This window comes from Macaca mulatta, chromosome 3 (genome assembly GCF_049350105.2).
Source record: "Macaca mulatta isolate MMU2019108-1 chromosome 3, T2T-MMU8v2.0, whole genome shotgun sequence".
NCBI lineage: Eukaryota > Metazoa > Chordata > Mammalia > Primates > Cercopithecidae > Macaca > Macaca mulatta.
Window position 1 is genome coordinate 69,936,142 of NC_133408.1, and position 17,368 is coordinate 69,953,509.

Sequence of the window (17,368 nt, forward strand, 5' to 3'; positions counted from 1 at the left end):
AGACATGGAATTAACCTAAATACCCTCAATGGTAAGCTAAAGAAAATACATTATGGTTGGGCACAGTGGTTCATGCCTGTAATCCCAGCACTTTGGCAGGGTGAGGCAGGTGGATTGCGTGAGCTCAGGAGTTGGAAAGCAGCCTGGGAAACATGGCAAAACCCCATCTCTACAAAAAATACAAAAAGAAAAATTAGCCAGGCATGGTGGTGCATGCTATAGTCCCAGCTACTTGGGGGGCGTAGGTGGGAGAATTGCTTGAGCCCGGAAGATTGAGATTGAGGCTGCAGTGAGCCAAGATCACGCCACTGCACTCCAGCCTGGGCGACAGAGTGAGACCCTGTCTTCAGAAATAAATAAAATAAAGATTTAATAAAAACAAAATATGGTACATAAAAATAATGGAATATTGTATGGCCATAAAACAAGAACAAGATCATTTTCTTTGCAACAACATGGATGGAGCTGGAGACTATTATCCTCAGAAAACTAATGCAGAAACAGAAAACCAAATGCATGCTATCATTTATAAGTAAGAGCTAAATAATAACACATGGAGACAATAAGAGAAACAACAGACAACACTGAGGCCTAGTTGAGGGTAGAGGGTGGGAGGACAAAGAGGATCAGGAAAAAAAATGCCCATTTGGTTCTACGCTTAGTACCTCAGAGACAAAATAATCTACACCAAACACCCACAACACAATTTTGCCTATAGAACAATCCCGCATGTGTACCCCCAAACCAAAAATTAAAGTTAAAAGAGAAAAGATCCATGGGTGGGGGAAGAGTGCAATGTAGGTGGAAGGACTGGTTTGTGCTACAGATAGTGGCCCAGGTGGGGCTGTCCTCTGATGTATTTGTGTCCATGCGGGCAGATGAGATTATGAACAGGTGGTGCAGAATGCAGAACCCCAGGTTGGGGGAGAAAGCAGGTTGCTGCTGCAGATTCAGTGTCTGGAGATGGAGATATGCCAGGACACTTGTAGACAATTTTGTGGGCAAGAAACAGGTTCAAAAATGCTGCGGTGAAATTCCTGAGGGTGGTGCCTAGTCCTGGGAGGAGTGTGTGCACTTCAATGTCTGGTGAGTATGTTTGTGAGTGGGTGGGAATCATGCGGTGGCAGCTGTGGGGAAAGGATGTCTGTTATCAGAGCTTCTTTCCTCTAAGTTTTCAGTCCTCTCTCACCATGGCAGGAGACCTGGAATCCTAGGACAATGGGCAGTGTGACAGCCTGTGTACAGGAGAGCAGAGCTTCCCATTCCCAGACACCCAGAGTTCCATTCCAGGTCAGACCTCTGTGATATCTTTCTTCTGTCCCCAAATCTACAGATTGGTGAACACCAAGCAATTCTCCAACACCAACTCATTTTCTAACATTTGAATTCTGACACTATCCAGAGTCAGCACAGACCCTGATTCAGGGCTCAGTCCCACAACATTGTCCTCACTGCAGATGTCAGTCACAAACCTCATGGGTCCATCTATTCTTCTTAGCTACTGCTTAAAAACTGAGGACTCCCATAACCTCCCTCCAGTTCAATAATTTGATAGAGCTGCTCACAGAACTCAGCAAAACACTGTAGTTATGTTGACCAGTTTATTATAAATGATAAACCTGGGAAAAGTCAAATGGAAAAAATGTATAGGACAGAAAAAAGATGTAGGGAAAAATGAAGCACACAGATAATCATGGTAAACAGCTGTGATTAATAAAATTCTCCATCCTTTGTGTTCTCCAGGAACAGTTTATGGAAAGAACCACCCTTACCATTATGACTTAGATGGTACACTCTTACCTTACATACCACATAGCCAGATAAAGACTGCACATTTTATTTTTCTCATTAAAAAAAATCAGCTGAATTTGGCTTCAGTGGTCAAAAGAAAAATACTTTATTTTTTTTTTTTGTGAGACGGAGTCTTGCTCTGTCACCCAAGCTGGAGTGCAGTGGCGCCACTCGGCTCACCGCAAGCTCCACCTCCCAGGTTCACACCATTCTCCTGCCTCAGCCTCCTGAGTAGCTGGGACTACAGGCGTCCGCCACCACACCCGGCTAATTTTTTGTATTTTTAGTAGAGACGGGGTTTCACCATGTTAGCCAGGATGGTCTCGATCTGCTGACCTCGTGACCTGCCGGCCTCAGCCTCCCAAAGTGCTGGGATTACAGGCGTGAGCCACCACGCCCGGCCAAATATACTTCTTAATCAAACTTTACTTATCTCCTTCCCATCAACTCCTGCACTTTGAGCTACCTTCAGTCTGAGCCAACATACAACCCCACTTTATGTCCCTCCTAAGAACATACTGACTTCAGGGTAAAACATTCTCTCATCTAAAATCTGATTTTTTTTTTTTTTTTGAGAGAGAGTCTTGCTCTGTCACCCAGGCTGGAGTGCAGTGACGCTTAGTTCCCTGAAACTTCCATCTCCTGGGTTCAAGGGATTCTCCTGCCTCAGCCTCCTAAGTAACTGGGATTACAGTCGCCCACCACCACACCCAGCTGAGTTTTGTCTTCCAAAGTGCTGGGATTACAGGTGTGAACCACCATGCCAGGCCTAAAGTTTGATTCCCTCTATTTGCAGTTCCCCGCCCACCTTCTTACTAATCTTGTTTGCTCTTCCCTATGAAAGAAAGCCCTTGTCTGCCTAAACTTTGCAGTCCTTAAAGATCTTATAGTTGGTACTTCCTCCTGCTGCAATACTCCTTTGGAATTCAAATGTTTTTACATAATTCTAACTTTGTTTTATTTCAGAAAGTAACTGCCAGGCTGGGCACGCATGCCTGTAATCCCAACACTTTGGAAGGCCGAGGTGGGTGGATCAGTAGGTCAAGAGATGGACACCATCTTGACCAACATGGTGAAATCCTGTCTCTACTAAAAATACAAAAATTAGCTGGGTATGGTGGCACCTGCCTGTAGTCCCAGCTACTCAGGAGGCTGATGCAGGAGAATCACTTGAACCCGGGATGCAGAGGCTGCAGTGAGTCTAAATTGCACCACTGCACTCCAGCCTGGCAACAGAGCAAGACTCCATCTCAAAAAAAAAAAAAAAAGGAAAAAAAAAAAAAAGAGTAACTGCCTCAAAATAAACTACCTCTAGAAACTGCCTCAAAACAATGACAGCTTTATCTTCAGTAAGACCCTCCCAATCCCCTTCCATCTTAATGTTAACTCCATCTGCCTGTGGGTCCCCAGCTTTCCAGGGCTCTGTAGCTTCTCTCAGTATAAAGGCTTCTTCCATGGCTGGGGTGAGCAGGCTGGGACATCTGCAGGGGAGGCTCCCCAAAAAGAACCTAACTGGGCCTTTAATAACCTCTTTTTGCAGGCTCAATAACAGCCCTATGGCTGGAGTCACTGGGCTGAAGCTTTAATTTCCATGTTAGAGTCACTCTCTTGGTTTTTGAAACTAAGTGTCTGAAAAATCCAGCAAAATTACTCAAACACAGTATAAATATGAGTGAAGGAAATTTTAAGGTGCTTACATTTCACACTTCAATAAGAAAAGCAAAACTATCTATTACCTTCAGACAACAGATTCATTATTTTATTATTTCCATTAAAAATCATGTAGTCATATGGGAACACTTTTAGTAGGTACCAAGTTTAATCCCATAAAATTTAGCATGCAACTCAGAAATCAAGATTAGATGGTACAGAACGGACATATTCACTGTAACAAATTTACTCTGCAAAGTGAATCTATGTAACTCACCAATTATCTACCACATTTTCTTGTGGAAATGTATTCATTTTCTACAGCCAAAATGGAAGAGAGATTATCCCTATTCTTTTCCTTGGTAGCATTCTAAAAGCTAAGCCTTAGAATTTTTTTTTTTTTTTTTTTTTTTTTTTTTTTTTTGAGACGGAGTCTCGCTCTGTCACCCAGGCTGGAGTGCAGTGGCCGGATCTCAGCTCACTGCAAGCTCCGCCTCCCGGGTTTACGCCATTCTCCGGCCTCAGCCTCCCGAGTAGCTGGGACTACAGGCGCCCGCCACCGCGCCCGGCTAGTTTTTTGTATTTCTTAATAGAGACGGGGTTTCACCGTGTTAGCCAGGATGGTCTCGATCTCCTGACCTTGTGATCCGCCCGTCTCGGCCTCCCAAAGTGCTGGGATTACAGGCTTGAGCCACCGCGCCCGGCCAGCCTTAGAATTATGTTTGTAATTACCCAGCCATAAAAAACACAAGTGGGCTAGGTGTGGTGGCTCACACCTGTAAACCCAGCACTTTGGGAAGCCAAGGTGGGCAGATCACGAGGTCAGGAGTTCGAGACCAACCTGACCAACATGGTGAAACCCCGTCTCTACCAAAAATACAAAAATTACCCAGGTATGGTGACATGCACCTGTAATCTCAGCTAGTCAGGAGGCTGAGGCAGCAGAATCGCTTGAACCTGCGAGGCAGAGGTCGCAGTGAGCCGAGATCACACCACTGCACTCCAGCCTGGGTGACAGAGCGACAGTCTGTCTCAACAACAACAACAACAACAACAACAAGTGAGAAAATTCCTAAATTCATTCTGGGAAAAAAGAAAAAGGTAAAAGAATTTTTAACAAATGGAATATGTGATTAGATATTAATTTTTTTCCTGAAACTCACCTCTTTTATGCCCTTTGTAAATATGCCTTACCTTTCAAGCTCTAATAAAATGAAAGTCAAAATAAGTAAAAAAAATCTTTTCAAGATGACAAACCCAGGAAGTGGCAGTGCTGATCAGAACACAGATTTGTCAGCAGGCGTGGTGTCTCACGCCTGTAATCCTAGCACTTTGGGAGGCCAAAGCAGGAGGATTGTCTGAGCTCAGGAGTTCAAGACCAGCCTGGGCAACACAGTGAAACCCAGTCTCTACTAAAATACAAAAAACTAGCCGGGCGTGGTTGTGCGTGCCTGTAATTCCAGCTACTCGGGAGGCTGAGGCAGGAGAATCACTTGAATCTGGAAGGCAGAGGCTGTAGTGAGCTGAGACCACGCCACTGCACTCCAGCCTGGGCAATAGAAGGAGACTCAGTAACCACCCTCTCAGAAGACACTATACCCCAGGTGTATTTTACTTTGCAAGTTCTTGTACCATCTCACTGGGGTCAAGTTTTTTGTTCGTTTGTTTGAGACAGTCTGGAGGCTGGAGTGCAGCGGCATGATCTCAGCTCACTGGAATCTCCCCCTCCTGGGTTCAAGCGATTTCCCTGCCTCAGCCTCCTGAGTAGCTGGGATTACAGGCATGCACCACCACGCCTGGCTTATTTTATTATTTGTATTTTAGTAGAGGCGGGCTTTCACCATATTGGCCAGGATGGTCTCGATCTCCAGGACGGGTTTTGTTGTATCTTTTGGAATACTTTTTTTTTCTTTCACAAATCTTACAGAATCCTGGGGACAGAAACAATTTTGGTGTTTTCCTCCCAACACCAGTATCTGATGGGCTGACCAGCAATGTTTCTCCAAGAAATGAAAGCTGGGTTGAGTGAAGACAATCTTAATATCTCAAGGAGTAAGCTTTTCAAAGGAAGAGTAGCCCAGGAGATGCCTCTCGGTCCCAGGGCATCCACCTGCTCCCTTGAGAGGCTACATTCCATACTTCAGGTTGTTCTACGAGAGAAAATGACCCAGGAGCTGATATTTACTAGACGCTCTAGCAAACATTGCCATGGAAGGTATCTTGCCCCAGACAGTACTGAAAAATAACTGAAGGGTGGCTGAGAACACATCACCCCCTAAAGTTTCCAAAGGGAAAGCAATCATGACCCAAAAACATTCTGATAAGATCACTGTGCCTAAGGAAGATAAAAAGAAAAGAGGCACAGAGATTTACAATACAACGTTAGCGGATTATTCTTTGCTTTCTTCTCATAGGAGATATTTACAAACAGGAAACAAATCTTTTAAAACGTGCCATCCAATGCTTTGTCAAAAGTGATTAATTAAAACACGGCATCGAAAATGTACACTAAAGGAAACACAGTTGATAATGCGAATTAGGGAGGGTAAGTAGGCATTTGGGAATGTCAGAAGGACCTGGAAATTTAGTATTTTACTGCAAGCCAGAGTTAAGCTGGAGGAATGGGGGATGGGGGGTAGACCTGAGACCCTGCTTGGGACACATGTGCAAATTGCAGGGGAAAATCAGTCCCTTGTGGATGTGAAAATAATTAAGTGGCAGGCAATTAGACTGAGGTGGCTCTAGTCCCTGGGTTCCAACTTTGAAAAAATCAAACTCGAATGTATTTTTGGCGGAGGGAAGGGAGGGTAAATAACACTGAGGGAACAAAATTCAGGCTTAACCAACTGTAAACTGACCACCTCTGATTACATGACCAGGAAATTTCCACCTTAATCATACAAATTAAAAAACGACGTAACTGTACCTAACCGATTATTAAACTTTTTTTCATCATGCATCTTATAAAAGTGTTTGCTTTAAGCCCTTCCCATGGACCACAAACTACAAACCATAGCTGGGTGCTCCAAATTTCCTGAATCGCTCTTCGATTAAGGGTTCTTTAATAAAAATACCTTCACTCCCATAAATTTTTAACAGGAAAAAAGAGGACCTGGGAACCGCACAGACCAAAGCTCTTTCCATTCATAAACCCCGCACCCGAGTCAGGATTCTCCTCTGACGATTCTCCCGTCGTCCCTGCACACTCGGCGAGAGATGCGGTTCTGCGGCTGCAGAGCTGCCCACAGAGGGCTCCAGGCCAAAGCACAGTCACTGCGCAGGGAGGAGACAGGACGCCCGGAGTCCCGGCTGTCAGCCCAGCCGCCATCTTACGGCTGAAGGAGACTGAGGGCCGAGCTGCGCCAAGGAGAACTCGGGCTGCCGATTTCGGGGCAGACTGCGGGGAGGCCCGAGGCCCGCCACAGCCACTTCCAACCGGTTCCAACCAGACCCTCCCCGTCTCTCGGGATGTCGGACCCAGCAGGCTCACCATTTCTAGGCTTCCAGGGGATCCTGGCGTCTTAGTTGTGAAGCTCCAAGTTCCTGCTGGTAACAGGGTCACATCGGTGACCCTGGACGCAGAGGAGACAGAGCAGTGAAGAGGAGACGTGGAGCGCCGGCTGCAGTAAGAGACAAAGGCCCCGCCAAATCCCGGAAGCTGTGCTGTCCGCTCCAGCTGCGTGCCTGATTGGACGGTTCCCAGCCCAGCGTTCCTGATTGGGTAACGTTTAAGGCCCCCTCCCCTTCAGGCCCTGAGTGACAGGAGATGTGATCAGATGCTGGGCTGAAGGAAGAGTGACAGCCTAAGCTGTAGCCTTTTCAGACAGGGCTTCCTCCCTGAGCTGAGTCAGGCCCACCCTAGAGGGTATTTGCATTTAACCTTGTGAATAAGGCCATATGCATTTATAAATAATATATGGCTATTCACAAATGCAAAGAATATAATACCAATTATTCAAAATTTTCAGATTTTATGACCTTCCTGGCTTCTGGTTTTCTTATTTTGTTTTTGTTTCTTGTTTTTTGAGACGGAGTCTAGCTCTGTCGACAGGCTGGAGTGCAGTGGCGCGATCTCAGTTCACTGCACCTCTGCCTCCTGGGTTCAAGCGATTCTCCTGCCTCAGCCTCCCAAGGAGCTGAGACTACAGGCACGCACCACCACACCCAGCTAATTTTGGTATTTTTAGTAGAAACGGGGTTTCACCATGTTGGCCAGGATGGTCTTGATCTCTTGGCCTCGTGATCCACCCACCTTGGCCTCCCAAAGTGCTGGGATTACAGGCGTGAGCCACGGCGCCCAGCCGGCTTCTGGTTTTTTAAGCAGGCAGCCTAAAATTTTAAAAATAAGGCAATCCTCTGAAATAAAATGTGGGCGACACATGAATTGTACATTTTTTAGGAGCCAAACTTTAAAAATAAATAAGAAACAGGTGGAATTGATTGTAACAATTTAACCCAATATATCTAAAACCTTATCATTTTAATATGTGCGTGATATGCAATTATTAATAAAGTATATATATTTATTTGGAACTGAATCTTTGAAATTAACTCTGTATTTTACCTATCTAGCACACTGCAGTTCAGACCAGCCACATTCCAGGCAGCCAGTAGCCACACATGGCCAACAGCTGCCACATTGAAGTGCAGCCCTGACATCAGGACGGTGAAGGGCCTGAACATCCCTTTTCTGCCAGAAGTGAAGGGACAGCCTCTCTTTACCAACATCCTTCTTCAGTTTTGAGGATGGAACAGATAGTCACCATAGAAAGAGCAGAGGGCAGCAGGAATAAAATAACCACAGGTACACCACTGCTGGCCACCTGTTGCCCACCTTTCTTCCAGAGATCGGACAGTAAACAAAAGATGATGGGGCCACAGGAGATTAAAACTCTATGTCTTCAGATCTCTCCACAGTCATCACTTCCAGTGTTTAGATATAGAGAAAATAGATTCAAGGTAAACTTATCTTGCTATTTGGCCTGGCCCTAGTGGCCAGGGTGTGTTTATCTGTTTTCTCCTGTGGTGTGGGGATTATGTGAGTACAACTACCAATCACATGCAAACATGCTTACATATTTTTCTGCATTACTCAATATTGCTCTTACAAAACATCCAACTTTAAAGCAGAAAAAAAAAAATCAGTACCTTTAGGGTGCCAACTGTTGGAAGGTAACTATAACAACCACTAATCAACCTGCCATTAAATCCTGGCATCCTAACTGCACTGGGTGCATGTATTAGTTAGGTATTACAGCATGACAAACCAACCAAGACTTTTTTTTTTTAAATACGAAGTTTCGCTCTTGTTGCCCAGGCTAGAGTGCAATGGCACAATCTCAGCTCACGGCAACCTCCGCCTCCTGGGTTCAAGCGATTCTCCTGCCTCAGCCTCCCAAGTAGCTGAGATTACAGGTATGCGCCACCACGCTCGGCTACTTTTGTATTTTTAGTAGAGTCAGGGTTTCTCCTTGTAGGTCAGGCTGGTCTCAAACTCCCAACCTCAGGTGATCCACCCACCCCAACCTCCCAAAGTGCTGGGATTACAGGCATGAGCCACCGTGCCCAGCCCAGCCAAGGCTTCTTAGCTCACAATTGAAATGGTCAGTCATTTAAGCTGGGCTCAGTGGAGCAATTCTTCTGATCTCAGCTGAGCTCCTTCAGACATGTGTTATCAGCTGCTTGTTAACTAGGCAGCTGTGCTTCTGGATGTGAGCTTCTGCTTCTGGAGCTGTCAACAGGGACACCTTGCTTCTCCTCCCCCATGGTATGTTATCCTCCAGCTGCCTAGCATGGGCTTTTTTTCATGGAGATGGCAGCACTGTGAGAGAAAAACAGAAGCATTCAAGACTGCTAGTCCCCAAACTAGCACACTGTCATGTTCACATATTTTTACTGCCTTGAGCAAATGAGGCCAGCCAGATCTAGGTTTCAGAAAACAGATTCTGGATCTCAATGGGAACAGCTGTAAAAGTCCCTGGCAATGGGCATGGATATAGAAGGGATAAAAAATTGCTACTATTTTTGCAATCAGTATCATTCTGCCTTATTTTTTGCATATGTGGTTTATAGAACTCTTGCACATCAAGAAACTTGTCCAAAGACCCACAGCTACTAAATGGCTGGGCTGAGATTCAGGATCAACTCTGTCTGACCCCAAAGCCCATGCACCTCCATAAATAACACTACTAAAGTAACTGCCTTAGATGCTTGAGATCCTGGCGAGTGACACTTCTAGAATAGATGCCAGATTCCTTTTGAATTTGTGACCATATAGTACTGTTTAATTATTGGTAATACTCCTCTCAAGAACTGCAGATGCACTCAGTGGCTCATATCTGTAATTTTAGCACTTTGGGAGGCTGAGGTGGGAGAATCACTTGAGCTCAGGAGTTCAAGTGCAGCATGGGCAACATAGTAAGATCCTATCTTCATGAAAAAAGCTAAAAAATTAGCTGGGCATAATGGTATAATGGTGCATGCCTGTAGTCCCAGTCACTCGGGGAGCTGAGGGAGGAGGATTGCTTGAGCATGGAAGGTCAAGGCTGCAGTGAGCCATAACTGGTTACACCACTGCACTCTAGTCTGGGTGATACGGTGAGACCCTATCTCGAAAGTTAAAAAAAAAAAAAAGAAAGAAATTGCAGAAGCATTTTGAAAGAATGTAGAATAATTCAGGAAAATCACTGAGGGATGAGTTTAGAAAATGAAAGCCCAACACATTATTTTTTATTGTAAAAAATTTGAAAACTTAAAAACAACCAACTTTAAAACCAATCAGAGTTTAATTCAGCAAAAAATAATTTGCAAATCAGGCAGCCTGTGGATCCAGAAGTAGGCTCAGAGAGACTCCAGCACAGCCACCTGGTGGAAAAAGATTTATGGACAGAAAAAGCAAAATGACACAGAGAAAATGAAAGTGAGGTACTGAAACAGCCAGATGGATTACAGCTTGGGATTTGCCTTATTTGAACATTGTTTGAACAGTTAACTTTTTTATTGGCAAAAACAGAGTGGTTGGTACAAGAATGTGTTACAGTCTACTTACATATCTAGTTAGGTTTCAGTTTACTATCTTGAAAAACACCTATTGACCAAACTTATACAGGAAAGGGGGCAGGTTTAGGCTATAATTAATTTAACAATTTCTCCCATTTGGTTACCTTCTCAATTTTCAGATGTAGACCAAAACTTTAAGACATTGATATCACTCTGTCACCATTAAAAATGTACTTATTTAGTTTCAAATCTCACTGTGAAGTAAGAGAACTGTGGGTTTTGTAAAGTGGAAATAAGGGCTTCAGGTTATTATATTTTTTAAAGGCTTACAGTAAGAGGACCTCCTTGTGTTGAAATCTACTGTTTACACAAGAAAAACAAAACCTGGCCTATAGATCTTAAGGATCTACCTCTTTCCTTAAATTTTCAGTTTATGTGACATTTAGCATGAGGGACTCTATTTTGGTTTGGTTTGGTCTGTTTGGGCCTAGTGCACACGCTCAGTCACGAATAGTGGCCTCTGATAATTTTGTTTTAAAAATTCTTTCCATTTGGTTAAGTTCTCATGTAGGTCAGATTGTGACCAAAACTCAGGGCCTTAGCGCCACTTAGTTTCCATTGTTTTGGGTTTTTGTCCTTATCTGTTATGTTATAGGTTATGGTGTCCTCATGGTCACATATGTCTTTGAGTTTTTGTTATTCCAGTTAATTAGAAACCATTTGACATTCTAGAGATGACTGCATGCAAACATTTATAACTTTTGAGAGAATACAGTGCGGTAGGGAGACTACTATTTTGACATCAGGAGGGTAATACCAAGAGATTGAAGTATGCTTTTTAGCCAGGGTCCCCATGAACAAACCAACTAAAATTAAATAAATCAAATAATTAGCTAGATAAACATCTATTCATTTCAACCAAGCATCCTGTTCATTAATCTCCTGTAACTGAATCTCTGTAATAGCCAATGTATTTCTCTAGTGCAAATACAAGTATTAGCAACTGCACAGATACTTCTTTGTTTATCCAGTAAGCAATCCAGAGAAATTCATTATTTAGCACAACTTTAACAAGAAAGTTTAAAGTCTATCATGTAACCAACCATAGCCTTTACGGTAGAATCTGCTATAGAACCAATTATGGGGGATAAATTTCTAACCATCGCCTCATTTACTCTAAACCATGGCAAAAAAAGACCTAAAAATTATGCCCATTCAGAGGAGTAATGGCTTCCTGGCAATGCTCCCTAACCAATTCTGAACAAGCTCTCTTTAACTTATGAAGTAGGTTAACAGCAGTGGACCAATATTCTGTTTCTGGTATTATAAGGCAACAAATGTCCCATTAAAATTTCTCACCTACGCTGGCCCTTCATCTTTTACCTATCAAGGCCTAAGTTTGTTCTTATATAAGGTTTGATGCAAAATTCTCTACATATAAAAGTATAACCCATGAGTGCACACAAGAGACCCCTTTTTTATTTTTGTTATTTATAGAGCCATAAAAAAATCTGTGAACTAAGAGTGTCATGATAGCAGAGATGTCTTGATTTTTGATCTTGTGTAAACAGCTATTTACATCAAGGTTGCCGTCTTCTTTTGAGAAGAATCTTCCCTGGTTAGCTTTACCTTAACAATTGCAAGAGATTGGAGGGCCCCTTCTGAGTTATAAGATTATCAAATCAAGGTTCAAGATCCTCAAGTCTTGCTGCAGTGCAGATGCAAGCAGACTCAATCTCTGGGTTCTAGAGTATAAAGAGTTTTACAATCCTCAGTCAGTAGACTATTAGCTTTCTTTACCTGGTGAAAATATGCTTGGCCATAATGCATTAAAGCCTTGCTGAATTTAGTGATAATTAGACTTCAGTAGCAGAAGATGCATGAGGTTCTATTATTAGGGGCATAGGCCTTCCAGTGACTATTTTATAAGGGTCAACACATTTTTTCCACTCTAAGTGGATCTGATTGTCATCAATCTGCAACTGCAAAAGCAATCCAATCAATTTACTTAGCTTTGCTCAATACTAGTGGATCTATAATACTTTATTTAACCGTTTTACAACTATTCTAATGAAATAAGTATCCTTATCATTGGAGACTTTTTCAGAAATGTCCCATGAAGAAAACATGTTTCCTAATATCCTTTAAGCTTCTGTTATAACATCAGCCTTCTTGCATAAGAAAGCTTTTATACTACCAGGAAACATGCATTAAAAATTACAATAAAATATCTGTATAAATGTTTAACTGGCCTACCATGTAGCAGAAATGTACACAAAGTTTCAGTTGTCTTCTTAGGATTGTATGTTTTGTTTGTTAGTTTTTTTGAGATGGTGTAACATATATAATCTACAGTTGCTTCTTGGGGGCATACTAAGCATGTCTGCTAGGTCTAGTTATTTTTACCTTTTTACCTTTTTTGTATCTTTAGTAGAGACGGGGTTTCATCATGTGGCCAAGCTGGTCTCAAACTCCTGATCTTGTGATCTGCCTGCGTCAGCCTCCCACAGTGCTGGGATTACAGGCATGAGCCACCGCGCCTGGCCAATGTTTTAGTATTTTAACACAAAAATGACTCAGAAATGTTATGATTATTATTAAATTACCATAATATGATTTTAATATTTTAAATTATAGAAAAGGATTTTGAAACTATGAAACAGGCATTATTCTCATTGTATTTCCCAGTCATCTTCGCTCTTAAGTAAGCATGCGGCACACAAGGTAGCTATGAAAGGCAGGTTTTGAGTAAGTCGTGAATTTACATACCAGGTGTGGAGCACAGGGCAGAAGAAAAATCCATCCTCTTAAAGAAGAGCGAGGAGGCAAAGCTGGAACAGAGAAGAAGGAGTCATATTGGGCTTGATTCTGTCTGGTAGCTGCCAGTGTAGGCACTGAGAACTTGTTGCCAAGCCTCAACGTGGCCACCCATCCTGACACCTGAGTCCACAGGCTCAAAACCAAAAATTTGCTGAAGTATTGAATTATATTTAAATGATTATTATGAAGACTTTTTTTTTTTTCCTTGAGATGGAGGAGTCTTACTCTATTGCCCAGGCTGGAGTGCAGTGGCATGATCTTGGCTCACTGCAACCTCTGCCTCCCAAGTTCAAGTGATTTTCTGCCTCAGTCTCCCAAGTCACTGGGATTACAGGCACCCACCACCACACCCAGCTAATTTTTGTGTTTTTAGTAGAGATGGGGTTTTGCCATGTTGGCTAGGTCTGTCTCGAACTACTGACCTCAAGTGATTTGGCCTCCCAAAGTGCTGGGATTATAGGTGTGAGCCACTGTGCCGGGCCTACAAAGCTATTTCTATTTAACCAACAAGTTAAAAACTACCTTCATTTGCCAAGTATGGTCACATACACATAACACATATAGACATAAGGACAAAAATATAGAAGCAGATCTTATAGCTTTTCTAAACAATTTTAATCTGCTGGCTTTTAAATACTTTTTATTTTTCTCATTTAGCCTATCAAACTTCCAGTTGCCTGTTTCATTGCTGCAAGCAATTTTTATCTAGGCAACAAGTTTGCGTTCCTAATGGGACAACTTAGGTGAAACAAAAAACGTATATTTCTAAAGCACAGAACTAACAATTTAGGCTAAAATGTTGTATTATTTTTTCAACCAACGAAAATACAGTGTAAGTAAAAGTTTAGTTAAGAGAAGATGGTCAGAAAAGCATATTAAATGTATGACTTGTGTAAATTTAAAACAATTCTAATTTTTTTTTTTTTCTGTCACCCAGGCTGGAGTGAAATAGCCTGATCTTGGCTCACTGAAACCTCCGCCTCCTGGGCTCAAGCAATTCTATTGCCTCGGCCTCCAAAGTAGCTGGGATTACAGGCACCTGCCACCACACCTGGCTAATTTTTTTATTTTTTTGTATTTTTAGTAGAGATGGGGTTTCACCATGTTGGCCAGGTTGGTCTCAAATTCCTGACCTCAAGTTATCCACCCTCCTCAGCCTCCTAAAGTGCTGGGATTACAGGCATGAGCCACCATGCCCAGCCTATATTCATATTTTTATACAATTGTTTGAAATGAACTAAAATCATAAAGAAAAAGTAATATTCTTTTATACTTTGTTTTGTAATAACAATTACATTTACCAATACTCTTTGTCATTTTATGTGAATTCAAATTATCTGTGGTCAGTTGATTTTAGCCTTAAGAATCTTCATTCAATATTTTCTGTAAGATGGGTTGGCTAGCACCAAAGTTTCTCAGTTTTTTTGCTCTGGAATGTGTTTATTTTACATTTAGTTTTAATAAATATATTTTCTCAATATAGGATTTTTACATGACAATTTTTCTTTGAGGAATAAAAAAATTGCAATTGATCGTGAAAGGCTTTCAAGAGTTATTAGTTTTAATCATTAAAACCTTAATAACTGAGGCTTATATAGTTTACTAACTAAAGCCTTTATAACTAAGGTCTTAGTTATTAAAACTAAAAAGTTTTAGTTTTAATAAATATATTTTCTTAGTACAGGATTTTTACATGACAGTTTTTCTTTGAAAAATAGAAACGAATTTCAATTAAACTTGAAAGGCCTTTCAAGAGGACAAATCAATACCTAAAAATGCCAACTGGGTTAACATAGGAAGGCCTATCAATGGCAGAACATAATATATTAAATTGGGTTGGAGAGAGCAGTGAGAATAAAACTTGTGGACAATAAAAGTATATAAGGTGAGCCAGGCGCGGTGCTCATGCCTGTAATCCTAGCACTTTGGGAGGCTGAGGCAGGTGGATCACCTGAGGTCAGGAGTTTAAGACCAGCCTGGCCAACATGGTGAAACCTTGTCTCTACTAAAAATACAAAAACACAGCCAGGCATGGTGTCAGGTGCCTGTAATCCCAGCTACTCTGGAGGGTGAGGCAGGAGAACCACTTGAACTCGGGAGGCGGGATTTGCAGTGAGTCGAGGTCACACCACTATACTCCAGCCTGGACAACAAGAGCGAAACTCTGTCTCAAAAAAAAAAAAAAAAAGAAAAGAAAATGAAAAATTATATAAGGTGATAAGGTGAGTAGTTCTGACTGAGGTCAAATGAGGAGCTATTATTATTATTCTTTTTTTTTATTTATTTTTTTGAGACGGAGTCTGGCTCTTGTTGCCCAGGCTGGAGTGCAGTGGCACAATCTCATCTCACTGCAGCCTCTGCCTCCCAGTTCAAGCTATTCTCCTGCCTCTTCGTGATCTGCCCGCCTCAGCCTCCCAAAGTGCTGGGATTACAGGCATGAGCCACCGTGCCCAGCTGAGGAGGAATTTTTTAAAGAATCAAAGATGACACATGACAGCATATCATGCTGAACATAAACCAGCTGAACTGTTGTTCTGTTTTAAGATTCATAGGCTTACAGAAAGAAAAAGATTGCTAAAAAGTGGGTACTTTCCTGTTAGTGTATGAAATGAAACACTCCTATGAGCATAAGCCGCAGAGGAGATAGAAGAATGGGTTGACCAAATTAACCACAAGAACTGCTCGATACATCGTATCTAAGTAAGATCTCTTTTTTTGTTGTTGTTCATTTGTTTCTTTTTTTGAGACAAGAGTGAAACTCTTGTCTCCCAGGCTGGAGTGCAGTGGCCGGATCTCGGCTCAGCTCACTGTAACCTCCGCCTCCTGGGTTCCAGCGATTCTCCTGTCTCAGCCTCCCGAGTAGCTGGGACTACAGGTGCCCGCCACCACACCCAGCTAATTTTTGTATTTTTAGTAGAGACTAAAAGGTTAACTTTTAGGTTCAACATAGGTTTCACTATGTTGGCCAGGCTGGTCTTGAACTCCTGACCTCAGGTGATCTACCCACCTCAGCCTCCCAAAGTGCTGGGATTACAGGTGTGAGCTACCACGCCCAGCCAAGATCTCTTGAAGAAGACAGGTTATCTCAAAACTCAGGGAGTTTAAAATGGAGGCATTCTGCTCTTAGTAAATGCACCTAAACAAGTTAGTAGAGAGAAGCGGTGAAAAGCAGCCTGTATTTTGCTCCCATGTCTGGTCCACTGGCTCACAGATGTGTTGTCTGCAAGACTGAGGACTTTGCATATGGAAGTCTGATAGAGGTAGCATTTTTCTAATTCCCACAAAGGTACTTTTGGTGTAATTCTGACTGTGAAAAAACTAGAGACCATTGGAGAATATACGTAGAAGACACCCTGAATCACTTCAACCAGTGGGCATACATTGGGAAATCTGGCACTGTTTTCTATTTATTTTAATGTTTTGGTTATTAGGAGGTATTGGTTTTGTTGCCAAAGACTAAGACCATACAATCTACCAGGCCAAAGTTACCTGGAAAAGTGAGCTCACACAGAATAATTTAAAACCCAGTTATTCCTATTGTGTTTTCTAGTAATTCAGTTCAGTTTTTCCTTTTGTGGCTCCATTTCTAATTATCAGAAAGCTAGGGCTTGTCATCCTTACAGAGTTTACATTAAAATTATGGGCCTGGAGGGGGATGAGCTAATGGCATTACTTCCTTGTAAGTATATATTGGGGGCCTCATCCCTCATACATAGACTCACTTCAGGACTCATTTGGGTAAATGTCTATTTGTCAGCATTATTAACAGTGAGAGTTCAAGACTCAGGTAAGTGATGGAATGAGGTAGAATTTTCTCAATAAAGTGCTAAAATAATTCCCTTCTAATAATTTCAGTAATATATCTTACTGAGTAACAGCTAAATGCAGTAGAAGTTTCCAAATTAAAAGATCAATTTCTTGAATTTTATTACGCTATAAATTTTGAAAGGATTTTAAAAATTTTGAAAGAATTTGTAATATTACCTTTGAATTAGAATTGCATTTACGTTTTCTCATTTTTCTAATTTTAATTTATGGTATATATATATAACTAAAATTTTGAATGTTATTATTATAAAAGATATCGGAACTTGTTCAGAATTCAGTC

At 41.9% G+C, this 17,368-nt stretch overlaps 1 protein-coding gene across 4 annotated transcripts in view; it reads right to left on the reverse strand.

The window, feature by feature from the left end:
- Window positions 1-17,368, reverse strand: part of ZNF92 (zinc finger protein 92) — a 137,094-nt gene that overhangs the window by 24,521 nt on the left and 95,205 nt on the right. For 3 of the 4 annotated variants that reach the window (XM_015133406.3, XM_015133405.3, XM_001097169.5), the window contains exon 1: window positions 6,932-7,075. Coding sequence is in view for 2 of the 4 variants with exons in the window: in XM_001097169.5 (XP_001097169.1) it covers window positions 6,932-6,934 (3 nt within the window). In the remaining 2 variants the exon portion in view is untranslated. Of the gene's footprint in view, window positions 1-6,931; window positions 7,076-13,209; window positions 13,272-17,368 lie in introns of those variants that run through there. The other variant, XM_077996663.1, reaches the window with a different exon arrangement.